We start from the raw sequence: 27,420 nt of genomic DNA, 5'->3' as shown, positions 1-27,420 counted from the left end.
CCACTGACAGCAGGCTTCTCAATTTTCTGTTAAACAATGCTAGAAAATGTTTGTATGTGTGTGTTCTGGGAGTGCTATGCTGGTGGTGGAGGTCAAAACAGATTGCAAGCAGCGATGCCAATTCCACCGGAGTGATAAAAGCCTTCATCGCGGCCCTAGATCACAGCACGGAAAATCGTCCCTCTCGGCCTGCAGCTCCTGCCAAATGCTCCTCTTTTCTTCTTCTCTGTCAGTGGTGTTTATAAATCATAAACTCACCACACAGGCAGAGAAGCAGGACTGCTGCGCTCCGTGGACCCATAACCATTGTGCTCCTTGTGCGCCTGCAGGTGGAAGTAACAAATTTACTCTCCTGAAAGTTCCCAAAAGTAGAACATTGTCTTAAACTGAAGATTTTTATGCCCAGAGCATGAAATAGCGTGATTAAAATGGCATGTCTTTTTCTTAAACCAGCAACCTCTTTTCAGTTCCTGCTTCATACTTGTGGTTTGTGAGACATGCTTGTTATGTAATGAGGATCAAAGCCTATCCTAGACCTTAATCACAGTACACAGTGGCCAAAACTTAAACCAGCGTTAAACTGCCTAAACCTCTGTTTTGTGCTAGCTGGTCATGTTAATGGAGTTGGCAATAAAGCTGCCTATTTCACCACTGGATGATTTATAACTTAAACTATTTGACATACAGTGACACAATGTATGCCTGGACCACTAGACAAAGAGCATCCTAGTCTTCAGAAAGTAAAGTAATTAGATTTTCTTCTGTGTTTTCCTTTGTTCTCATTGAGGCTGTAAGTTTAGGGGCGTGTTGGTTTTATTTATTGTTTCATAATGTGGCCGTTGTGAAGCCCTTTGAGACTGCACTTTGATTAAAGGCTGTATAAATAAACCTAGCTTGACATGGGTTAAATCATGGACATTGGCTTGAGAAGACTGACAAAAGCACATTTTCAGAATTCCTGTTGCAGCAGATGATGGTCTGTACGACCTTTGGGTGATATTTATTTCATCAGAAGTGTTTTTCATTTTTGTTTGTTTGATTCAATTTTCAGTCTCGCTATCAGTGTGGCTCTGGCAGATTGCAATGGCAGTCAGTCCACAACCAGATTGAAATATCTCAACAACTATTGGATGGATTCCCATGAAAACTTGTACAGACATTGATAGTTCCCAGATAGTTGGTTGATCCCCTGGATTTCTTCTCTAGCACCACCATGAGGTTGATATTTGTGGGTTTTGAGTGAAATGTCTTAACTACTATTGGATGGATCAGAAAGGTTGGGTTGTATCCACATGGCTGAATGCACTTATTGTAAGTTGCTCTGGACAAAAGTGTCAGCTAAATAAATGTACTGTACGTAATGTAATATCTACACTTTTTATTACACTGAGATTGTAGTGAAGCACCACTCAGTCTGTTTTGCTATCTGTTCATTGAGTAGTTCTGTTTTCAGTTTTTGAACTTCTTTCTCACACTGTGCATTGAGAGACCATTTACCATTAACCATTTGAGTTGTTATTGTTTATGGAGACTGAAAGTAAGTGGCTGGGTGTTTAGAGTTTTGTTGTTTTTGACTGACACTCCAAAGGGCTTTTCAGTTGAAGGCTTTTTACACAGACGGGCCAGGAGCGACCAGTTGGCACCAGTCATTGATGCTGTGGAAAAGTGAAAGCTTATTGTGATTGCTGGTGCCTGGTCTCATTGTAAAGGCTGCTTTTGGACCGTGTCCGAGTGTTTCAGAGGGTGGTGACACCGGCACCAATCTCAGTTAACACACTACAGAATCAGCTTAGGAAGGGAGCCAAGCTGCGGCTGAAGAACTACACTGGTCTGCCTCAAGAATTAAATTCCTCCATTATGATGGAGTGATGAAGGAGGAAGGGGTGGGGGAGTCGGCAGGCATTTGAAGGATGCACTAGAGAGAAAGATTACTGTCAGTGTTACACTATGTGTATTAGGGGGTGAAGGAGAAGAAGGGATTAAGGAATGAGACCTGACTTTTTCAGACAGATTAGTGATATTCAAGGATATGGGCAAGGAAATGCAATGATGCCTTTAGTATTGTGACTTTATGACCCTTTTAAGTGTTGACCTCACGTGAACTATTAACAACCCCCCAGTGTGTGTGGGAAAAACACACACACACACACACACACTTCAACTCACACAAATTAGGGCACACACAAACTTGTAAGAGTGATTGGCTCATTTCTGATGTTTTCACTAAAGGCCACAGGAAGGAGAACAAACGCAAGAACAAAGCTGTTATTGTGTGCTCCAGCCTCTACCATAGATAAGGAAAGGGTAACATGAGCAGTTATCAGACAAAAATAAGGCCTAAAGCTTATTTATTAGATTGATTTGTTTCCTTTTTAGTAAGCTAACCCAATCTGAAGTGATATGAAAGCCAAAACAGCATGTTACAGAACAGCAGAACTGAGCTTTTCACTACTTCTACTTCCTACCAAACCATGAAAATAAAGAGAGAAAAAACTATTAAAGCAAAAACCTCTTCCACCCCATCACCCACTTAAGCCACAGCAAAGATCCTAAACCCGCTGACCCTGAGTGGGCAAAATACTGTGGAACCCTGTTTCAAGTCTCTCCAAATAACAATAATCCTTCTTCATCATGTGTGTCTATTTTGCTGCTGGAGAGGTTTCAGAGAGAGTGAAAAAAAAAGGTTAAGACCACGTCTTACACACATGGAAAAAGTTATGCCCCTTCACACACCCTGCAGTGCTATCATAGGACACATCGGCATGGTGTGGTAGTCTCTCTAAGAAAAAACACAACCTGTATAGTACATACCAGTCTGAGCCATGGATACTGGCCGACCAATAATATTTGGCCTCATACTCAAAGGTTTGCTTTTGTTGTAACAGGTAGCACCATTTAACCTTTTCCTGTTTAATGATAGTGATTAAAAATAATCTCCTGTGACTAAGAAATTAATATTTTGTTGAAATTATACCTACCCATCAGTGCATATTAAATAAACGTATAAGAAGGAAAGCAGTGCAACATTGCATATTTACCTTATTTTGCTAAATTGGATCAATAATCATACTTGAGGACACACATTTTAGTCTTTTTAGATTGTATAAAATAATGGGAAACACAAGAATAGTTCTCATCTCACAGGGCAGAGTAAAAAGGATAAAGAAGAACAATGAGTTCATTCAGAAAACATTGTAGACGAAGTAGGGGGATTGGTTTTCTTTATTTATGGAAAAGGTTGAACAGGTGGAAGCTGACGTCACTGATCTACCCAACCCTTGTATTTATGTATTTTGCTGCATAAATAAAAAGGTTAACACTGTGGTCTGTGTTCAATAAACCTATGTTGAGTCAACACATTAATGACTGTGACTGCACGGTACAGTTTCTGTCACTCATCTAGTTTTATCGTCATTTTAACGTTGGTAAAGTAAGAACCTCATGCAGCCTCAAACAGGGCAAGCCTTGTGCTGCAATAACGTAGAGTGTTTACCTTCTGCCAGCACTGGCTAAGCTTAAATTATGTGTGTATGTTTGTGCACACATGCATGGGTCCGTGTGTGTTTAAGTCTCCCTCTGCATGCATGTGCACATGTGCCTGTGTTTGTTCATGCCCATCAGTCAGACTTCAGCTGGGCAAACCTGAAGGATTGCGTCACAGGCAGAGAAAAGAGCAGTCCTGGCCAGTAAACTAGTCTTTAATTGCTTTGCAACTGAGAACACATTGCTGAGGAAACAAGGGGCTCATTGTGAGTGTGTGTTCATCTCAACACACCTCATATTTTCTGCAGACCGCTGACCCCCACCAGCTCTGCAGCATTTACAATAAAACACAAAGCCAGCAATTAAAGTACTAAGTGTTTGCATGCACGCTCACATGCAGACACTCTTAACATGTGTGTCGGCACTTCTATATGCTGACGTATTCCAACAGCAGGTCAAGATGCTGCATGTCACAGTATAAGCATTGAGGATTAATGTGAAGTCAGTTTGCTTGCTGGAGGATGAAGTATAACATTGTGCTTCTGTGTTTTACTCTGAAAGAGCTGTGCATGATGAGGTATTAAAAATGAGTGTGATTGAAATGTGTGTATGTGTGTGTGCGTCTCATGATAGATCTGGGCTGGGTGGTGGTGGTGGTCTAGCTATGATGTAAACCAGATGTGGATTGGATGCAGACTATCGTACCCACTGGAGGGAGAATGAAGCCTGTGCGTGTGTGTATGTTGGTGCAAGCAGAGCGCCAGCATTGATTACAAATCCAATGTAATTTTGTGTTGCACCAACCACATTTGGCAGAATGTGGATACTGTGCTGGTTGGAATGAGCTCATGCTTCATATGGCTGACCCATAAATCATATAGACTGCATACAGGCAGTACTGTCACAGGGCTCAGCAGTTTGAGAATACTGATATTATTACAGTCATTTAAAAGCTGTGTTAGATAAACTATGTCAATACAAGGTGATTCTGTTTAACCTGTAAACCTCCTCTTGTATTACATTTCAGGTAATGTACACATCAAGATGGAGGAGATCATGAGATTTATGTTAAAATCACTTTTATCCGAAAGAAAAACATCTGCAAATACTAAATATCATTTTACATCAAACCTGAGAATGATCTGAAATTATTCGCAGAACTTCTGAATTAGCTAAATCTAATCAACCTATCTGCTCTGGACAGAGCACATGGGCCTATCTTGGTACCACAGTTTGAACAATGCTACATGTGTATGAGCACCAGTCCAGTTGCCAAGTAACCTGATGTATCCCGTCTTAGCTTTAGCTTCAGAAAAAAAACCCTGTTGGAGGAGAAATAACAGACTCATTCAAGTGGTCAGATGTCTTCAACTTCAAAAAGAACAAGGATGGCATGAATGAATTGGGATATTTGTGAGTTCAGTGAGCAAACTCACGTGGAATGGATTTATCATTGTATGAATACAGAGTCAGTAGTGTACGTACAGCGTATATGCTCTTGACCTGCTCACTTCATCAAGCCAATCTTTTCTGTGTGGGCTGAGCACCAACCGCTGTGTGGCCTTTCTTCTACTGTGCACCTCCAGCCACTGAGGAAAATACACTGTATAGCAAATTTTGATGTGGACAAATGTCAACTCAGCAATCTAATCCCATGCCAAACCTGGCTGAGACACACCAGCTATGCAGCATTTAATTATTAACATACGCATATTGGAGCAGTCTCTTCATATAAGTCTTATGTAGCATTGATCATAGGCAGATCACCAGCAGTACATGGTTGTGGACTTAAGGTTAGTGATGGGTGCAGCTGTATTGTAGCAGCAGCATAATGTAATATAGAACAGGAACAATGGCAATTTAAATCTAACCATGACTTTAAGAGAATATCACATGAATGTTTTTGAGTTAAAATACTATCTCTAATGGATAGTTGAAAAGGAAGAGTGTGGAGAAAAAGTGAATGTATACTTATCCTGTATGTGAATAATAATGTGTGTGACAGACAACAGTCATGTTTATACTACTAATTGCTAACATTCCAAATATACAACATTAGTCTTTACTTGAGTTGTGAGTTGCAGTAAGCCAACTGAACGCCCCCCAACACTGTAGATACCACGCACAGTTCGGCCCATTAGTATAAATGTTAGCATTCATATTTCACCACTTCAGAAATCAGCTGCATGAAAGCCTTACAATGTATCATAAGGCACCTGTCAAACAACATCCAAAAGAAAAACGACCTTAGCTAGTACGGGGGACACACTAGGGATGAAAAATGATCGCGGCTTCTGGCTCAGATCAGCAGCTCACTCAGCTTGATTTTTCTCCCTCTGAAAGTTTCTGGTATACTCTAAAAGACCACCACTGAAACTAAATTTACAATTAATGCCATTGCAAAAAAGTGCACATAAGAAGATGTAACAGCCATTGCGTTGCTCACAAGGAAATCTGTGGGAGAGCAATAAAACCCCTGAAAAAACAAGCCTCAACATCTAACTTTGTTGAGCACACGAAGACCTTCTAAACTGAAAAGACATCCAGAAGATGCATGTTAGCAGCTAAACCAGCTAATACTGTGGGATATACTTTATGATATAATATGTTATTATATAATGCAGACAGAAAGTATGGCACAAACTGAGTATCCACCAAATCATCCAAAGCCACATGAGGAGCCTGTTGAACAGCAATGGCAGGCAGCCAGTGGACAGAGCATTATCAGCTTAAGTAAATGGCTTTATTGCAAAGACTGCAATGATTATGGTGAGACATTTTTGTAAGTAAGTTACATAGTAATGTAACACACTACTGTTTGCTTTACTCTAATTGTGGTTAATTTCTGTAGGGACTTGGGTAACTGCATTGCCAACACTCCCAACTCGTCAAATACTGCTTCTAAATAGGATGTTATAGATGCCCCTCTAGCATCATTTTCAATTTCAAAATAAAACTGGTTAACCTTGTGAAAAGGTTGCAGTTTTGTTAAGTTTAGGCACAAAAACTACTTACTTAGGAAAAGGTTACAAGGTTACAAAGCTGATGTCCAGAACTCACATTCATCACATTTTAAAACATAGGGCCACTGAACAAGCTGCAGTAGCAGCCGACAGACGACATTGGAGTGAGACCAGTTGGTAATACACATACAATTTCAGCAGAATTATGCTTGAAGACTGTAAACAAAATTCTATGTCAATAAGAATTATGTATACTTATTTTGCCTTATTGATCGTTCTGCTGTCAGACCTCATGGAGGAGGGAAGAATGTAACAAAAAAATTATCACAGCTGCTGATCTGGTTTCCCTTATAATAAGTGCAAGAGTGCAAGAGCAGCCCAGTATCCTATGAATTATGTCCATATTGAACCATTTTGCACCTCATGGTTTATGTCCAGTGTCAATGCTAGAGTTAGTGTGTCATTTATTTAGGGAGATATAAAATCATAAAAAAGTTATGATAGGCTTGTAGGATGTCTGACTTTTTAATAACAATTTTTCCTCACACTATCTTTTTCTTACCTTTACCATAGTATAGTTGTAGAAAGCAAACGGTACTGGATGTAAAAAAAAAATAAAAAAAAATAAAAATAAAATGTTGTCATTCAATTCACTGAAGAGTTTTGCAGAAGAATCCAATATTATACGTTCTGTTTAGTGCAAGAATTGGAAATTAACAAGAAACCCAGTAATCCCTTCACTGATGCAGCACATCAATATCTGGTACTTATTTGCTACACTGTCAGAGACTAAAATCAAGTGTTCAAAAACAACCAGCTTTCTCATCTCTCCCTGAAGAAAACCCTTCGGGAAGGTTACATGTCATCTCCAGCTCACACTGGTTCAGCAGCAACAGTTGTCGCATTCTCACAACCGAGATGGTGCTGCCATCGCAGACCCAGTGAGGTGCCTCTCTGTCTCAAACACGCATGGCCCTCCTTCGCTCTCTGTAACTCATTCAACCCCTTTCTTTCTTATTTAAAGGCCTGAACAGACGGTAAACACTGGCATAGATGTGCTTTGGGACTTCTGTGGTTGCAAAGAGAATAGGGAAAAAGTTACTATTGTGCATTTATATGTACACTCTGAAATGCCATTCCATTCCCACACCTACATCTTTATGAGTGCATATCGTCCTGGTCCTATTGTGGAAAAAGAAGCTGTTTTCATCCCAGGAAGGCCCCTTTGACCCCTGTGAAAACCCTGTGTTTGTCCCCCTTATTTGAGGGTCTGTAATGGCTCGATCTACAATGGCTACTTCTTGGCATATTGTTAAAAAAAAATACACTGGACAACTGTTGAAAATGCTGTTTGGAAAAATCAAAAGTTTCCTTTCATCTAAGATCAAGACAAAATCTTTATTTATTGGATATTGCTGAGATAAAATAAGCATTATATCAAATGTTCATGTTAGGGACTAAACATCTGTCATCAGATTATGTGTTGCTGATCCTGATTGATTCATCACCTTTTTCCAACTAAGCCCCGCCCACTTCAAACCAGTGAGGAGACCATTTAAAAAAGAAATGTTGTTTGTAAAATAACCAAAATTGATATAACTTTGGCAGGAAATAGCGAGTTTGTGTCAGATCCCATCACTCATAGTAAGAAGCTGATTGGGAAAATATGTTTTCAGTGCCTTAAAGTTGAAATCAAAGTTTCATGAGCCTCATCTGTTCTCTTGGATGTGGGTTCCCCGTGAAGGCCAAGTTTTCTGTGCACTCCATGTGAAATCTTACCATCCTAAGCAAGTACAGAATACTTCCTCTCCCTTTGGTTGGAAACCACCAGTGGGTCTTTAATGCCCGCAAAGTGGAGAGAGTAATTTATCACCGTCCATCTTGAACTGTTGTAGAGGGAGGTCTGATTTTACTGCTGGTGTCACATGTTAACGAGCAGATTTTATGGTGGAAGTGATGAGGGGTCACACCACCTAGAAATTAACACACAAAGTGGCTTAACTGCAAGTGAATTTCTTTTAGTAGAAGTTTGTCTTTTGGATGGTTTTAAATCAAATGCACGAAGAAAATGTTACTTTTTCTTTCTGGCTCAGGCATATCTTTGACACTTGGAATGATGTCTTTGCACACACGTGCACTAACTTTCTCTGCCTCACCTCGGGAATAGGGAAATAAATGACAGCTATTCCCCATGTCCTTGTTTCTTTATGAAGATTGGGTCGCTTCCCAGGTCACTACTGTAAGAAAGGATCAAGTGTCCTTCTCATTGCTAAGTAGCTGATGTCATTAAATTGGACTCCATCCATGTTCACTACCTCTCCCCGGCTTTGTCTGTACCCCTGTGTCTAAATCTGATAAATGTGTGTCCTGTAAAAGTCCTAGAGAAGACTGATAGCCAAAGATAGGGATGGGTCATGAAGGGGTTAGGGCAATGAAACTAATTCAGTGGTGTCCTGTTTCACTAAAGTGGATTCATTAACTTTGTCTGTCATCACTGCAGGACTGCGCACGGAGACTCTAAATACTGATGGCAACTATCAGACACTGGGGGCTAAAGAGAAAAACTGGACACAGGCTGTATGTCACAGGATACAATATCCTGAGCCCCAAACCATATAAAGATGAGGAAATTGCATATTGTGCGGTATAATATTTTTGGTCACTGCCTTGTATTTAAGCAAGGCCACAGTATTTTATTAGCCAGTGCTCAAGAGGCTACGGACTTTTTAAAATATTGCATGAATTTCACCTCAGATTTCCATTCAGAGCGTGGAATCCGTCAGAAGCAGATAAGGATACTTATCTGAAACTACTCACAGATGTAGCACAAAAGACAGTCCAATATTGGCAGAATGACCATCTATTCTACATAAAACACAAGGAAATGAAAAAATGAAAAGGAGAACAAATGGAACAAACCCAGACTCATGAGACTTAAAGCCAACCAAAACTATTTTGGTTCACTAATTCCAATAATAATTCAACCAGAAAACTTAATTTTTGTCTTACAGCAAATATTTCATTATTATAAATGTTGATTCTTTTAATGTTATTATTGTATTTGATATGTTTTGGTTGGATTGTTGGTTCTTTATAAGGCCAATATGATTCTATTTAATGCTCCAAATTATCATAAACTCATAAACTAAAAGTGAGAGATTCACAGATATCTCTCGTTTTTCCTTCACATCTGGACGGTGTGCCGGGGCAGACATCTGTTTAAAACTGTGCCAGTCATTCCTGTGAAAAATGGTATTTCAGTGCAGAGCTGTCTGCCAGAATAGACAAAGATTTAGAAATAGTTTCCTTTTCACTGTCTCTCTGCTTTTGTGAGGTGATAGTTTCAAGAGCGACGGGATGAATCTTCAGCAGGAGGCTAAACACTTCAGCAGCTCCACACGCTGTAGATCTTTGAATCTATGGGGCATAAATGGATGAAGACAATAGGTTAAATACTATTCTACCATACTAGAGCGCATACCATAGAATAAGATGAAAAGAACTCTAACTCAAAAGTGTTTTGCCGGGCGTTTTTTTAAAAGGTTTTGTGCATCCTTTTGCCAACAGTAGAACACACATTGGTTGATAGATCTACCATTTTCATGGCTGTTTGAGCACTCTCTTCCACTTATGTGTCTCTGCATACTGTGTGTTTTTCTTTCACATTGACCTGTAAATAAAGAGTAAATAAAGCAGAGTAAATGGTGCATAGTCAACACACAGGTGAGAAGGACACTGCAAACCAACCGTCCAAACAAAGAGATCGTTTGAGACACCGGCTTCTTCCTCTGAGTTTTTCTTCTCAGGGTACTAATAACATTGGGACTAGAAAAGATACAGTTGTGATCCAGCCAGTGGTTATGTTGGTGGCTTTACAACAGCAAATTATCATTAATTTCAACAGAAACGCCCTGATCAGTGCTTGCAGGAGCAAAGTAAAGCCTTTCCATGTTGTTTGGGGACCTTTGGCATACAAATTTGCATCCCTGACCAATTTTAAACCATCTTGTTTATGTTACTTTTAAAGTAGAGTCCAAAATGTGGGGAGCCGACAGACCATTCTGTCACAAACAAAACTAGCTACAACCAACATTAGCTATAATTAAACGAAAGTTAGTCACTTCATTAAACAAAGTTTCCAGCACCACCTAATTCCAACCTTTTAGGGACACATAAATTAATTTTGCTGTACAACTCACTGGCATAACAAGACAAAAAAACAACTATTACTACTACTTTCATTTGCTTTTGGGATTTTGTTTTCCGAAACTGAAAAAAGCCATCATTTGACAACAATCAGCCTTGAAAAGGTTTAGAGACATTTTATAGGGCTCAGCAAACATGAATACATACACTGATCAAGCACTGACGCTCTCTTATTAAAGAAACTGAATTAATTTACGTAATTCCCAGGGCAAACCTTCTCAAAGACACAGGAGGCAGTTATGCATGAATTCAAAGACTACATGGAAGTGCAGTAAGACATAAGCAGGGGGTCGGGGTGTGGATCGCAACTGAAGCTGTGGCTGGGATTTTTAATGACTGACTGCGGTGAGGCATGGAGGAGGTCCATTGTGTCCAGATCTTCAGCGTCTTAGCCGGCTGCAGCAGCAACCGCGCACAAGGCACGGCACACTGGGGCATAGGCTTTGATATACAACTGCTCCCAAAGCAGATGGAGACAGAAAAGAAGAGGGTAAAGAAATAAAATTGTTAAGGGATTATAGGGACAAAACTTAGAAAGGAGACAGACCAGGAAAGGGGATAACAATCATAGCTAAAGCTGAATTAAGTAGCAGAGCTTTATTTTGTTCTATGTGTGTGTGTGTGTGTGTGTGTACTTGTATTTATGTGTGTGTGAGAAAGAGGAAAAGACAGAAAGGGGGAAAGAATCACCAAATCATATTAGCAGCCTGCCCCCCCTCCTTGTCCAGAGCAGCCAGGCTGGAGTTGGGGTGGGATATGCAAATACAGGCTGTCCCGTCTGCCTGCCCCTTCAGAGGCAGCAGAGCAGCACGCTGCTTCTTGCATACACACCCTAACTCATGCAGAGTGCAGAGGACTTGGAGGGTCGAGCCTAGTCAGCAGGTCTCACACACGCTTGCGTGTGTGTGGAGCTGAAATTTTTTTAGAGACACATCCACACTCTCTTCCCTCCTTTTTTCCTCTGTCCTCTGTCCTGCTCTCCTTTTTCAACTTTCCCCTCCTCCAGCACACCTTTGTGTTGTTTTTCTTGCCCCTCTTCCTCTCCCCTCCCTCTTCAGCCTCACTAGTTTTCCCTCTGCTCTGTCCTATGTGCTCAGACTGTGGTTAGTATGCGAACTGAAAGCGTGCTGCACGAGATGCTGCTGATGCTACAGCTGTTTGGGCTCCATGTCTCTTTCAGGGCCCACTGAAGAAGACTGCACATGAGCCAGGGGACTTCAACACTACAGAGAAACCTACAGCTATCACTTTTTTCCCCCTCTTTTCCTCACCAGCCAGTTGCATTTTCAAGACTTTGGAATTTATTGAGCTTTTAAAGACTTAGGGACAAAACAAAAAAAATAACAATGAGGACCAAGTTGTGTCAACTGGTTGCACAGTTCCTTCTCTTAGGACAGTTGCTATCTGTGGTGGACAGTAAAGGAACTTTCTATGGAGGTCATGTCAACCCTTTCTATGGAAACAGATACAACCTGTACAAGGCTGGACTCAACCCTCACCATTCACCAAACAAGCCCATGACCCGTCACAAGTAAGTGGTCTGTTTTGGACATGTCACAGGCGCTAATGCACGTTTTATTTCCCTTCCCACACTCCAGGGTATTGAATTCAAAAATCATTCCAAGTAGCTAGAGTGCTTGCAAGCAGGACCCACCTCATACTGTATTTCCCCTGAGAAAGACATGTCACCAGCGAGTTTGCAGAAATATGGTTTTAGTTAGGGCATCGGCTTCGTAACAGATCCCTGAATTGACTCTCTGTTTCTCTCTCTTACTCACCATCAGCCCTTTGCTGTGGTTCACACCTAAAACCATCTGTGGCTGGGAATAAACATTATAGAGCAACATTGACATTCTGCCTTATGAAAACAAAGCCTTTATTATGGTCCTTTATGGTGCAGCAAGGGGGTTGCTGAGTTAATGACAAGAGTATTGATCCCTCACAGCCGCTGTGTGTGTTTGTGTGTGTGTGTGTGTGTGTGTGTTTTGGGAGGGGGGGTCAATTAGAGACTTACAGTACAGCTGGACATGCGCTACCAGAAGGGAGTGGTACAATCTCTAATCAATATTAAAACAATAACAGTGGTTTGAACTGAGTTTGCATTGAAATTGCTATAGAAAGCTTGTTTGCTTTTCTACTTAACTCTTTCAGTATCCACAAAAAGAGGTGATGCATCTTCTTTTTTTGCTGTTTTTACTTACAATACACTGGACTGATATTGTCAGGAGCACATGAGCAGAGAAGAACAACAATCTGCATGCTATTTGAAAGCCCTGAAGCCATGATAGAAAAGAGCCCTGCAGATATATTTTGCATGGATAGAGATGGCTGATGTTTGGCCTGCAGGGCTCTTTTGGTTTTTCCTCCCTTTCCCGTCTCTTTTGCTTGGCTTCCCCTGAGAGCTGTTATGTCTTTGGACAGCTCCCCAGCTACCTGCTGCTTCACTCAAACTGCCACAGAACACTGCTGATCGCCCAGCCCTGCTTAGTCTGCCATGTACCCTCACCTCCAGGGAACAGCATCCTTTACCCACATTTAGTCTCCGAATTTAACTTTCTCACCTAATATAACCTTCACCCGTCTATCTCTTTACCTCCATTTACAGTGGGCATGTCATCATATGTTTACTCCACTTAAAATGGGGCAAAATGGGATTTATTACTAATTTAAAAAGTAATTGCATTACTTTGCTAAGTTTTGCAAAAGCGATCAGCTACTTGACTTGTTACTTTATTTATGTCACTCAGCGCATCTCAGTCGAAGGTGCGTTTAAACTATATTTACGGTATTTACATTCTATGTTTTATGCTTATTTTTATCTTCTTTTTTATTTTACTCTTTTTATGTTGCCTTGTTGCTGGAAGGTGCTTTATAAATAAAGATTGCTTTTGCTGTATGCCCTGCATCTTATTTTCCCCCAAATCTGATACTTTAAACTTTGCTGCTTGTGTCTAATGCAGGCTGGTGGCACATGACAGCGGCATCCATTTACTTTTCGACTTTCTGAGGTTTTTACCAGACGTTATAGATTGCTCTAATCAAAACAAACTGATGACAGATGGTTAGTCACTGCTTGTTGCTGGTAGCTGGTAATATTCGCCCACATGTGTTTGTGTCCAACTATAGTGTTGACACAAGAGCTGCTGACCCTCCTTGGACACAGTGGGCCCCAGGGACGTGTCAGTGTCAGACCACCACTACAGATATATGAGCTCAGTTGTTGTCGGCCCGACTGGTCAGTGGAAATAGAGACTTAAAAATAACACGTGCTTTGACTTGTGTTGTGTGTGTGTGTGTGTGGGTGTTTGTTTATGTGTATTTTTGTGAAGGATGCTTACAGCTTATAAATACAAATTGTTGTCTCTGACTGACCACACAGTCACGTGGATGAAACACGGCTGGGTTTTTTTTTTAGATGTTTTAAAATTCTCAGCTGTTGAGGCACCGCAGACTTTTTTTTCTTCATGTTGAATTATTATCTGTGTTTTGGCAGCAAAGCGAGTGATTTGATTTCACAGTCATTCCTTTCACTCAGTGCAACCACTTGCTGCTGTGAGAAAATATATAGCCCTCTAGTCACCGACTGTGGCATCTCAGACAGTTACAATGCCGTACCTGTCAGAGCTTTACTGCATAGAAGCTTACGCCAGGCTATGGCTGCAACTGTGCATGGGTGGTTAGTTCAGATTTCCTTGAGGGTGTTTTGGCCCATGGCTTTGGCAATGCGGCAAATAATAATTCAAAGTTGTCATTTTTGACATTGACATCTTCATCTCGAAGAGAAAATGAGAGAAACTGTTTATTAGTTACGTACGCTGTGGAAGCTATCTCTATGCTTAAAAGCAAACATAAAAATGTGTCTAGCATCTCACAAGCGTCTCTCAGCATGCTGTGCTGTGACATACCACTATAAAACAAAGTGCAGAACAACAGGTGAAACATAATCCAAGAGACATTTACCCATCACTGGGAAATTGGTTTTGTATAAATCAATTAGTATCCCAGCAGATGCCGCATGTCTTCACTGATCAGATTAGAGACATATCCAAGGGCTTTTTCCGATGATGTATGGGACAGAGATCAAGGGGGAAAGGTCAGTGAGTTGATGGAGGTTAGAGGTTATGGGTTGCTGTTGTAAGTTTGTGTTTGAGTGTCCAGTGGAGGACAAGAATGGAGCCAACCTCCTGCTAAGGGTCACAGAGGCTGGGCAGTAAATTCCCAAGCTCCTTATCGACAAATATTTATCTAACTATTGCTTTCACTGACATTTCTGCTAAAATGTTCGAGATTTGCATGTAAACACTCAGTGATCATGGGTGTATGGGCTTATACACACAGAGTTTCAGGTAAGCATGTGTTAATTCAAGATTATCGTTTATCATCTTTTAATGGAATCATAACATGATGAAATTATTTTATGGTGTTTTCGATGGACCAATTTTATTTTATTTTAAATAAATAGTTTACACTTTTTTCATCATTAAATCACTCACTGTTAAATATGATGCTTGCTTAGCTGAGCATCATATTCATCATAAGAATACATATAACGTGTTAATGTGTTCTTACTTTAGCATAAGAAAAACAATATAAAATGTGAGCTTGTCAACCTTTGGACATGGCCAGGCTAGCTGTGTCCTCTTACGCTTGACCTAATCGCCTGCTAGCTGTAGCTTCATATTTAGCTTACATACAGACAGGTATTGATCTTCTCATCAAACTCTCTGCAAGAAGCATAGAATAAGCATAGTTCCTAAAATGCTGAACTATTCCTTTAAAATTTTTTATTTTATATTTGTAAATAAACCCTGAGATACTTGAACTCCTTCACCTGGGGCAGCAACTTACTCCCAAATAAGTATATTATCTATCTATCTACCTGGTAGGTGCCAGGTGCTAATCAAAGTTACACAACGTTGCCAAGAAAATGAATTCCTGCAGTTTGACCATTTCTTTTTCACATGTTGTTGTTTCTTTACCTTCTGGACATTAAGTAAACTATTAAGTAAACTTACATACAGCAGCAATACACACACACCCGTAGGCTATTTATACGCGTCAAGCGAGAATTGTGGAAAAAATAAATAAATAAACAACAAAGCTAACAACATGAAAAAACACTTACCAGCATCCAACATATTACTCTCGTTATTTAATTGGCTTTAAATGAGGCACATAGTTTCTCTCACATAGTTTAGTGTCCCTCAATATTACAACATTAGGCCAAAATCCCCAGTCTGAGATAGTAGCCACTTAGCAACATGCCGATGCAAAGTTCAACAGAAGTGGTGTTACGGACAGTCAGTAACGTTATCGATCAATCATTGAGCTTGAATATTATTTTCATACATAATCAAAGATGATTTCTGACAATATAGCATATATCCACAAACGCCAGGTCTGCATACGTCCCTCCCGCCCCTGAAAATAATGGACTTAAATTAAGTAATACCAATTTAAGAGATTTTGACCCTATCGACCAAACAATTGACCAATCAACCAAAAAGTGTCAGCCCTAGATTTTCTTTCATTTTCCATATCATGGCATACAGAGTCAAGGTCATGAAACCAGCTCCGGACTAGCCAGAGTTCGTTTTTTAAAGAACTATCTAAACATACTGAAAGAGCCACACGACCTACTGTTGAATAAGGCTCCGTTCCAAGGCTGTATTTTTAGTTTAGTTTTTTATGTCACAAATATCAATGGGATTTTAAATGAGGTTTTTGTACTTCTGGAACAGAACCTTGAAGTTCTGGTTTTAATTTCATATTGCCCAACCCTAGTATCAAGCTACCCATCTCTTTCAGCAGCACAATGGTATCATGAGTTACGTAATACTACTAATATTTTCCAAGAGTGTTGCTTGTTTGTTTAGAATGCACATTCTGTACAACACAATGCTACTGATTTTATTCCTCAGCGTAAACAGCCTAACACATCTAACTATTCTATTTTGACTACCCTTTTATTTAAAAACACAAAAAGCTATTCTTACTCAAAGAAGATTATGTGCTTTAGAAAATGCCTGAGGATCAGGTTGGTGTGTTTTTTCACTACTGGTGTTTGAGCCTCTTTCTGTACTCCAACATAACTATAAGACAACAAAACAACATAAAGAATGACTGTCCAATAAAGCAACTTATTAGCAGTAGTAGTTAGCAAAGGAAAAGGCACTAATAAGAGTAAACTGTAAACAGTGTCCATATCTACATGGTCTTATTGCTGTATTACGGATAAGAGGCTGATAGCCAAAATTTAAGCACATGTAAAAGTAATGGTCTGCCTTTAAGCTATAATGACCGGAGCTGGCAGTGTGATCCCTTGGTTCTAGAGCTGGGAGTATCTCATCTTTCCTTAAACACTAATCAGTAGCCACAAGAGCAACGTCAATCAACCCTGCACCATGGGGCCTTCAAAACCTGCCAGTTGGCTCGAAGTAGGTTTCATTAAAAGCATATATAGAAAGAGATGGGCCCTGGAGGAGAGTTGTTAGCCCATAGACACGGTTGTTAAAGGTCCTATTAAAGATTGCATGGTTTTCTAGCTGGCCTGCATCAGTCATAAATCTGTCAGAGCAGCAGTGGCCTGGGTTCAAACAGTTAGAAACCCTGCAGGTGAGAGAGCGGTCAGTAATGAGGAAGGTGAGCCCTTTAGTGCCACAGCGTCAAAACAATGGAGGCAATGAAAGGAAAAGTGGCAAGTTTGAAGGCTGGACATGTCAGGGTCACGATGAGGCAACACAGAGGGGCTTCAAGTAAAATCAAAAAAACACAGTATTAGAAACAGGCAGGAGCATGGACTGGTATGCTTAGATAAGTAAACAGAGATTACCTGCCGTTTGCAGATTTTGCAGAAAAAAGGAAAGGAACATTATGAGAAAAACGGGGTTTGAAAGGTGAGTTGTTTTGGGCCCAGCAGAGGGTGGAGGTCTAGCAGCAATAATATTTGCCGAAAGCGCTCCACATGAGAATCTGAGATGGGAATTCTGCTTTCCCCCTGGGAGGCTGTGAAGCGATTTAGGAACTGAAATGCTATACTGGAAATATTTACAGTGGGACCAGACTAGCAGTCAAACAATGACACGCTGCAATGACAGAAAAAAGACAATATTTTGGCGTCAAAAGGGGGAAGTGTGTTATGAGAGAGAGAGGAAAGTGAGGCAAGAGAAAGAGTAAGTGTGGCTTTCCATGGCAAAAGGAGTTGAAGATTGTTTTGATATTGTTTGGGGGGAAGAGAGTAAGGTCTGAGGACATGGGAGGTGCATGAGAGAGTTTAATACACTGATGAATTTGAGTAAGTCAGTTGGGGTTGGGTGGTTCAGTGAGGGTGTGGATCAACTGGAGACATTGACTTTTTCAGCATTTTGGGTGTTTACTTGCTGTTTACACTTGTAAATTTTTTATAACACCCAAGAGAAATGTTTTTTTACATGTATAAAAAGAGTTAGAAATATTGGGAAATATCATCAGAAATATCTCAAATACAATTTAAAACAACTGTAAAGAGTAATATGCAGGAAGCCAATTTGCATTTTTGGCTCAAAAAAAGCCTTTTAGTGAATCTGTACTGTGAAAGAGTCAAACAAGCAATGAGTAACAATTGACTCAGACCTGGACTAGTAAGCACGCACGTACCAAAAGGCCTAATTTTGTTTTAAACTGCATACTAGTTGTGGAGGAATGTAATCACATAATACATTTGGTAAGGTTGGTAAGTTCAGTTAAAGAAAGCATACTTATCAGCTGCAGTTAAAGATTGTTAGTAATGCTGGCGGTATGGCTCCGGGGATGGCAATGTCAGTTGATCAAATGGATGGATTGCCATGAAATTTGGTACACACATTCATACCCCCCTCAGCATTAAGTGTGATAGTTTTGGTGACCTTTTCATCTAATGCCATTATCAGTTTTAATTTTTCCAACACTTTGGTTTATGACCAAATATCTTCTTCAGTTGTATTTAGTGCTAATTAGCAAATGTTGGCAAGATGGTGAACATGGAAGACATTTTTACTTGTTAGCACCATTTGTGCCAAAGTACAGCCTCGCAGAGAAGCTAGCATGGCTGTAGACTCTTGTTAGGATTTATTATGTATTGGTGATTTCCTATTCATCTGATCCTTTTCACTCAGGTCCTCTGACCAGATGCTTTTGCCTGTCCCAGGGGCAAAGTTAAAGTTAAAGGCTTATCGTGCCTTTGCTGTTGCTGCCCCAAAGCTAGGAAATAGTTCACCTGCCCTCAATTGACATCAATCTTGTTTGAAAACCATACATTTCTCTTTGACAAGCTAGTCAGATCAGGCACAATAGCATGATGCCTTGCACATTTTAAAAATAATGTCTGCCATGTTTTTGTTATTGTTACTGTTAATCATAATTACTGCAATTGAAATTACCCTACTGTTTTTTTCCAACGTTTTTTTTTTATGTGAGTTATAAATAATTTAAGTGACTTTTACTGTCTGGCACCTACTGGGTAATCCTGTGTGGCCAACCCATCCCATCTGTCACCAGTGAGTGCAAAAACAAGCATCAGAAAGTATTTATACTTTGTAAAAGCAGTCTCCTTGTGCCACACTGGTTGACGGATGAGGTTTGAAAATAGCTCAGAGAAGACCAGCACTCTCCTCTCTCTCTTTTTATCCTTCCTCCCCCCCATTATCTTAGATCCTACTGGATCAGGTACCCTACGGCAGCTGGATGTGGCTGAGACATTCGCGAACACTAAAGACAGCACTTTTCTTCTCACATATGACAACTTACACCACTTTGGTTTGTATTTCTGGTGAGAAGTCTCGTATAATCCTTATCCTGCAGAGCTGTGTGGTCTCTGTGGATGTGAGATAAAAGGGCAGAGCGCTTCATCGCATGTGTATATGTGCCTGTGTGAGCAGATGTGTTAGTGCAACTCACAGACAATATCACTATCTCTCAAGTTGAAACTCAACATTCGTCCTATAAAGATCTGTTTTTTTTACACAGCAGAGGAGGTGACCTACAGTTGCCCTGACCGACACTGCAGCGCATAGGGACAGGATTTATCTCAGCACTCGACTTTGATTCTCACAAAGCCAGAACCCCTCTGTCTGTAAGACAGTAAGGATAAAATATCACTCACAGACCCAAATGACATTGACAGATCTGTGAAAACAGGCAAAGAGCAGACTGGGAACAGAGAGGCAGAAACAGAGACCAGGGGAAGGTTGTTTTTTTATCCCTTGTACATCTGGATTCCTGTAGTTTTTAGGCATTCTGTGTGAGTCTGAAGGTCACTGGCTCCCCCCAGATGTGCACCTGACAAACAAATTGGTGAACATGGTCACTTTTCACTCTTCCCATCAGCTCTGCATGTAAAGTGAGAAGGGTCACACACATACTGTACTGTATACACAGACATACTGCTGCACTGTACTCTCCATCAACTGTCAAAAATACTATGCGTATAGAAGCTCCTTGTTGCAGTCGATAAATCTGTCATGTATGAGGAGGACACCATATCCATTAAACACTACTAAAGTTTTACAATATACTTCAACCAATCACTATAGTTCTGAAACTCTCTGGATGACAGCATCGTCAGTTTTTCTTTACCATCACCATGTAAATGTAATCTTGTACAAATATGGAAAAAATAAGAAGAAGAAGAATGAAGAAAGAAAATGTCATTTATTTTGGCGCTCTGTGTATTCTGTGAGCAGCAGATGAGAGCAAAGGGAGTGGACAGTGTTAACCCTCCCCCAGGATTCGTAAAGAAAAGAGCCTGCAGGTGGGGTGGTGGCGAGAAAAAAATGCATGAAAGCAATTTTTTAGCAGCATTGTAACATCAGCAGACTGAGTTTTCATATATTTAAGCACCATCTGATGAAAATAATGTTTAAAGATTTCCAAGACTGCCAATACTTTCTTGTTTTTCCGCTATTAAATCATCTGCAGCAACCAGTAAATTGCCTGAGTGAGTTTAGAGTGCTTTAAGAACTCCCATCATACCACATCAGTTCAGGTCATAACCGCCACTTCCTTAACAACGCACGACCTGGCAGCAGACTGTCAGGCTGGTATGAAAGGAGCTCTGTCATTCTGACTCCTGCCCCTTTCCTTCCACCGCTATTAACATATGTCAACACAGGGAGAGTGGTCACACACACGCACACATGCACGCACACAAACGCTGTCAACACAGTCAGCGATTTGCAGAAAGCAGCAGTGCAGTGATTTCTCACAGATTCAGACAGGCTGTCCTGCCTGTTAGCCCTCTGAACCTGTTAACTTGGCATGTAGACCCTCCTCAGCCTCTGTGTCCCTCCCTGCTACATCCAAACACTTCTATTTGTCCTGAAACAGCTGTGGAGCAACGTTAAGTACTGCATGTGTTGCTAAACACTCCCCGCTGAATGTAAGAAATGCTTCACATGTGAGCCTAAAGAGCACAGATCATCATTTCCTGTGTTGCACAGGGGCCAGGGGAACATTCAGCAGTTGCTGTAGCTGCACTGGCAATGAAGCGAGAGAAGGAGAGAGAAGGTCCAGTTCCAGCATGATGCAACAACTGCTCAAAGTAGTTATAGTGAAGTTATTACGTGTCGTATTCTGGACATATCAGAGCACTTTTGGGATTGAAAACAGTCTCAGTGGTATTTCTTTTTTCTTGTCCTCATATGATTTTAGCTCAGTTTTGATCATTGTAAATCAATGAACATGTCAATAAGAAATGTGTTTTGAGTTAGTAGGGAAGTTGTTGCATTACTACCATTGTGAACTGAAGGGAAACTATTGACAATCCATCCAGACAAAGCTCAACAAATATCCTCTGCCATCATTCTGCTTAATGCCACAGTTTCCATAAATTTGTGGTTTTTAAGATTAAACAGGAAAACCTCACTCAATATAATTTATCCAAATGCAATACAAAGCTCTTCTATGAAACCCCACTTGCAAGATCTGGTTATAGGTTGCAAACCAAAAATGCATTTTGAAATAAATGTCATCTGAGGCATCCATTATGATGAACAGAAATTATTTCTATATTACACAAGATAGAAAAGTTGAGTTTTATAAAACCGGTGTGAGTAGGCTGCTTTAAAAACAAAGAAAGAAAGCAAAAGGCACAGTTAAACTACAATCAAACTACTACAGTATAGAAGCAGATGCACTATACAAGAGAATAAAGGACAGACAAAGTAATCAAACAAGCAGACAGAACAGAAAAGCCCTTCACAGACTGAACTCATGGGAGGCTTCATATATGAATCACATATTTGTCAGGAAGAAATAATCTCATCATCGAGCTGGAGGTGGAGCAGCAGGGCTTTAAAGGAAAATATCACAAGCAACTATTTGTTTGCTTAAAGTAATTTTTGAGAGAAGAAATAACACATTCTTCCTTCTACAATTCATACGTTGAAATAATAATAATGAACTTAATACACTCTTTTATGAGATTTGCTGGTACAACCTCACATGCTATTATGGTGGCTAATGTTAAGTATGTTAGGCATTTACAACCATCTACAGTGTTGCTGTTCAGCTATTCTAACTTTAATACACTTACTTTGACAGGAACAGAGCAAAACAAGGGCTGTAGTCATCTTTAATGAGATGGGTATTGCAGTGACGTATCAGTGCTATAACTTGTTTAACTCTAATGTCTATCTATTGTCCCCGCAGGAACCACTGTGCCTACGTGGTCCAGAAGAACATCACATGCACCATGCAGGATGGAGTAGCTACCTATGTGAAGGCTGAGTACACCACCAAGTGCATCTGGGGTCAGAAGTGTCCTGTCGTGATGTACGTTTTTCAAACAACAAAATGCAATAAATGAAACAGTTAAAGTGCCACCTCAAACCTTTAACAGTTCAGTCTAGGTCCTAAAGAGATTGTGAAGTTTAAAATGTGTAATTTTTCCTTCACACACACAAATTAACTTCAGTATGATAAACTATGTAGAACATACACTATATCAATGCTGCCCTCTAGTGTTCACATGATGAGCTGTCTGTACAATGATGTGCAGGTCCTCTTCTGCATGCACAAGTTCTTCTACAGAGAAATGTCATGTGGGGAAAATGGTGTTAATTCACCTAAATAAATGAATAAATAAAACCACCTAACTTCAAAATTATAAAAGCAACACAAAGTTAACCTTAACTGTATGTACTGCAGATGCACTTAAGAAGACTAAATGTGATTTTGTAATTCTTTTTAATATTCATTTCAAAACACACAGGGAAATTAAAGGAGTGGATCTGCTCCAGCCCGTCTTAAACCACCAAAGAATAAGCAGTTATAGATAATGAATGGATTTACTCTTCAAAAAAGACAGAACTGAACAGACTGAATTACTGTGTGTGTTTGTGTGTGTGTGTGAGGAAGAGAGAGTTTGATTCACAATCATAAAGACATTAAGCTTAAACAAGATAACACTGAATTGGGTACTGACCGTGGTTCAATCCTCTGATGCCACATCATTTATGTTACACGTCATCTTAATCTCCTAATCTCACTCTAATCCATGTTTAATCCCATAGAGAACAACTTTATCCCTTTATCTCTGCTTTGCACCTCCAATTTTTTATCCTCTGTTCTGACTCTGTTGTTCTTTAATTAGTGAAAACAAGTAAAGCTATTCTGATAGAATATCTGATATGACCATTGTAACATACTCTGATAGTAAACATATTTTCTATCATATTTCCTTCAGGTACAGGACATTCTACAAGCCGAAGTACAAGGTGGGTTATAAGACAGTGACTGAGCTGGAGTGGAGATGTTGTCCTGGCTACTCTGGAGAAAGCTGCTATGATGGACCCACATCGCTGCCTGATGTCATGATGCCACCTTTCAAGGGTGCTGGTCAGCCCCATCGCCCAGGGATGAAGGGCTTCCCCCACGGCCCTCGACCCCCTGTGGACCAGCGGCCTGGTGGAGGCACGCTGGAGCCTGGCAAACCCTTCCCCGGTGTGCCTGACCACAGACCAATACCAACAGGACAGCTGCCTGCTGGGAATGGAAGACCAAACTATGGTGAGATCTAACACCTCCAATTTCATGTAAAGCCCTGGAGTTTAAACTTGCACTACTGCTGTTTATGTGTACATTTGAGCATGCTTTTAAACACCCTCAATGTTGCATGATTCCTTCATTAGTGCTCTTAAAAAAGAAAATCTCCCTTTTTGTTTGATCCTTGGAAATACAGGAAACAAATTTGCGATTTCAGGAGTGACTGGTGAACGTTTGGACCGTATGGAGGAGGACCTGCGTCGTCTCACTCAGGGTCTGGACACTCTCAATGGAGTGGTGGCAGGCCTTGAGGAGCGTCTGCGCACATCTCTACGGGAAGACACCAACAAAATCCTGGTGTCCCTGCTCCCCAACGCTCCCCGTGTGCCTGACTCTACAGTGGGATTTGGCGTGATCCCAGATGGGACTCCCGATGGGCTGGAAGGAGGAGAAACCTTCACTGGTTTTGGAGACTTAGTAGGGAGGGTGACAGAAGTGAGGGATGATCTGCGAGCAAAAACTCACATCTTAGAGGAGATTCAGGTACTGAACCAATATGTCTGTACAAAGATCAGTCGATACAGTAACATTGCAGATTAGTCAGGCCTTAGTTCTCCTCCTCCTTCATTAAATGCTAAATTGTTCTCCCTCTCATCTGTATGTGTCCTTAGGGGATGGTCCTGGGTCATGATGGCCAGTTGAAGAGGCTGTTGGAAGGAGCTATAGGCAGGCCCATCCCTGGCCCCAGCTCCAATGCTCAGCTGGACGAGATCCTGGATGCCAAGCTGGCTGGAGTGCGTGCTGAGATCTTGGATGGCTTTGAGCGCCGTCTGACCGGTCTGGAGAACCACTGTGACACAAAGATTGGGGAGGTGCAGAAACAGTGCCATAGGGATCACATGGATGGCCAAGAGCAGATGCAGCAGTCTCTGGATGGAAGAGAGACTGGGCTCAGGGAGGAGTTGGGTTCTCTGCAGGCTCAGATCCAAGGTCTAACTCTCACTGAGAGCTGCTGTGGACAGGTATGATTTGTCAAGTTAACATTTCCTAAATAAATTTACTCATGGGGTTCTCGATGTAGGGAAAACTTTTATATAATAATAATAATGTACACAGAATAAAGAGAAGTTTAAAACAATGTTTTTTTAATGTTTGTTTAATCTGTACAAAAACTGAACCATTAAAATATAGATTTTGTGGTATAACAAGTTTTACAAGTCTACAAGTTAGTTAGACAACCAGTGGAGACTCTGAGAAGTCAATGTGCTCAGCCTAGAAGTAATCCCACTATTACACTTTGGTTTTTGTAAAGATTAAACCAATGAGATACAGATATAATGTTAATTGGTCAGCTTTAGAGGTGCTGATTCACAGTTCTCAGATACAGATACTTTTGGGCTTCTTGTGTAGTTCACTCTGAGCCATTTTGTTGTTTTGTTGTTATTTGATGACCAGAAAATGACACTGAACAATCAACTGTCTTACTCCAGAATGGCCACACTCATCTTTAACTAAATACTGTAAATTTCAGACTAGTGTACGCTACAGAGAGAGCAACATCTCTGCGTATCAATCATGTATGACTGGACATTTTATTGCATTGCCAATGAACTAATAGGTTATTGATTATTGCAGGTGAACAGCCTTTCCCAGCGTGTGCTGATGCTGGAGGAGTCAGTCAAAGGTTTGACAGAATCTCAGAGACAGCTCCAGACTGCTCTCACTGACCAGAGCATACACGTAGAGACACTGATCGAGACCCGCCTGGTGGACATAGAGGGCCGCCTCAATGCCACAGAGGGTGGACCTGATGGGGTAGCAGGACTCCCTGGTGGTCTGGATGGCTTCAAGACCATGCTGGAGGACAAGCTGAAGACCCTGGAGGAGAGAGTGTTTGTGGCTGTTGAGGAGCTAAGTAATGCCACTGCTCCCGCACTCCTCGAGGGTCAGGTGGTCCCAGCACTGGAGACAGAGATTGAGTCTGTGAGGAGGAGAGTGGAGGGAGACTTGGATGGCATTCAGAAACAGTTAATAGATCTGGAGCTCCTCTGCACTTCCTCCTGCGCACCCTCCACCCCGCCAGCAGGGGGCGTCAGTATCACTGAAATAGAGGAGGAGTGTGAGGGGATGGAGAAGAAGATGACTGACCGCCTGAACACCCATTCTAACCAGCTGGACCGCCTAAACAGCACCTTGCAAAACCTACTCTTCCGTATCGCCCAGGAGGACACGGAGGGCTTAGTCCAGGGAGAGATTACCCTCCTGAAGGTCAACATCAACTCAGTGAACCGCACACTGAAGGGCCTCAAGGACTCTATTAGCTTCATTGCAAGTGAAGTGGGCCACGCTAACTCCACCTGGGAGCAGAGAGAGCACCAGCTAGTCAACCAGGTGCAAGGAATCACCAAACTAGTGGGCCATCAAGCCTCCCTCCTGGGGGCTGGGGAGAGGCGGCTGGCCCAGCTGAAGGGAGAACTAGTGGCCTTGAAGAGACGGCTGTCTGGGGAGCTGCAGGGCTGCAGGAGCACAGCAATAGAAGTACAGAAGGAGGTGAAGGACGTTGATAGCAGGGTGAGCCATGTAGAGGGCCAGTGCAGCAACCTAGGGGAGCTGGCAGAGCACCTGGAGAGGATCAGGGCAGAGCTTGAGAGGCACTCGGACTCCTACCTTGCCCAGGTGAATGGCACCCTGGCCAACCATTCAGAACAGCTAGCTGAGCTGAAAGGGGAGGTCAAAGACTGTGCGGCCAGGGAAGCAGCCAGCCAAAAAGGAGACCAGTAGCATTTGAGCTACAGAATTTTTTTAAAAGAGACTTGTGTGTGCTTCCCTTTAGGCTCAAGTGACTTCCTCTGCTTCTCTCCTCTCTCTTTCAAATCCCATCTGCACATATGCTAATTAATTGAACCGGTGAAAGTAATTTCCCATAAGCTCTCCACCCCAGTGCCTCCAGATGTCCTGGGTATTTAGATTAGTGAAGTGAGGAAGTCACAAAATACAAAGGCACACCTATGGTTGTATAGCTGGGCAATATTTTCCCTTGAGATTTTATTCTATAGGGCATTTATGTTTTCTCTGATCATGATTGTTTTGTTTTCACATTTTACCTTTTTTAACTTATATGAAGTGACTGCATTGTTATGATGTTAAACTGTTTGTATTAGAGAAATGATAACAAAACAAAGTGGATGATATGGGACTAATACGCTGCTACGGGTTTCTACTGACAAGCACACTTTACATCCTCTGTGTGGACACTTGTCTGGTATTTTTTAGAAAAAAACTGTATGTCATCTTGGTGCTATTTACATTTTTGTAAACTTCTGTTTTACACCTGTTTAAAAATGATATGTACTTCTGCTTTGACACTTGTGTTTGTTTTCTGCTGCATTGCTCCAAGATGCAAGAAGAAGTTCCAAAAGTCACCATTGGGGGACAGTGACAACACATTACATGGTAGATGGAAAAAAATAAAGTCTAAAACACTCCAGGGTGGCACTGGTTTTTAGACACAATTTTGGCAATGTATGCCTTTTTTTAAAAGCCATGTGGGTAGTTGTATTCTGAAAATGACAATTCATTCAGTTCAATTCAATACAAATTATTGTACCCCTGTAAGGGGAATTGTATGCAGCTGTTCACCTATTGAGTTAATATGGGGATTATTATTGACCACCTATTCACTGTGTGTCAATAAATGAATGTGAGAACAAAAACTGGTAATTACAAGGCTAAAACAATCATGATTAAAGTTGAAAAATGATGTGGAATT

The 27,420-nt window shown here is 41.0% G+C and overlaps 1 protein-coding gene across 2 annotated transcripts; it reads left to right on the top strand.

Moving 5' to 3' along the window:
- Positions 1-11,470: 11,470 nt before the first annotated feature.
- Positions 11,471-27,136, top strand: LOC118324387 (EMILIN-3). Of its 2 annotated transcripts, none has more exons than XM_035656703.1 (6): positions 11,471-12,183; positions 22,317-22,439; positions 23,353-23,675; positions 23,869-24,194; positions 24,323-24,673; positions 25,287-27,136. In XM_035656703.1, exons 1-6 carry the CDS (start codon positions 11,999-12,001, stop codon positions 26,430-26,432), a joined length of 2,454 nt encoding a protein of 817 aa, XP_035512596.1. In that variant the 5' UTR covers positions 11,471-11,998; the 3' UTR covers positions 26,433-27,136. The 2 variants fall into 2 exon arrangements, with proteins under 2 accessions (XP_035512596.1, XP_035512595.1); XM_035656702.1 differs by having other exon boundaries at positions 23,848-24,194.
- Positions 27,137-27,420: the final 284 nt, after the last annotated feature.

This window comes from Morone saxatilis, unplaced genomic scaffold (genome assembly GCF_004916995.1).
Source record: "Morone saxatilis isolate NCDOM2014 unplaced genomic scaffold, NCSU_SB_2.0 Contig15, whole genome shotgun sequence".
Lineage (NCBI taxonomy): Eukaryota > Metazoa > Chordata > Actinopteri > Moronidae > Morone > Morone saxatilis.
The sequence above is the reverse complement of the archived record's forward strand: the minus strand, read 5'-3'. Positions and strand labels throughout refer to the sequence as shown.

Excerpts from the sequence above, each read along its gene's own strand:
- LOC118324387 (XM_035656702.1), top strand. The coding sequence starts at position 11,999 with ATGAGGACCAAGTTGTGTCAACTGGTTGCACAGTTCCTTCTCTTAGGA. Across the intron at positions 12,184-22,316 it reads AAGCCCATGACCCGTCACAA|GAACCACTGTGCCTACGTGG; the intron begins GTAAGTGGTCTG and ends TTGTCCCCGCAG. Across the intron at positions 23,676-23,847 it reads GAATGGAAGACCAAACTATG|GAAACAAATTTGCGATTTCA; the intron begins GTGAGATCTAAC and ends TTGGAAATACAG.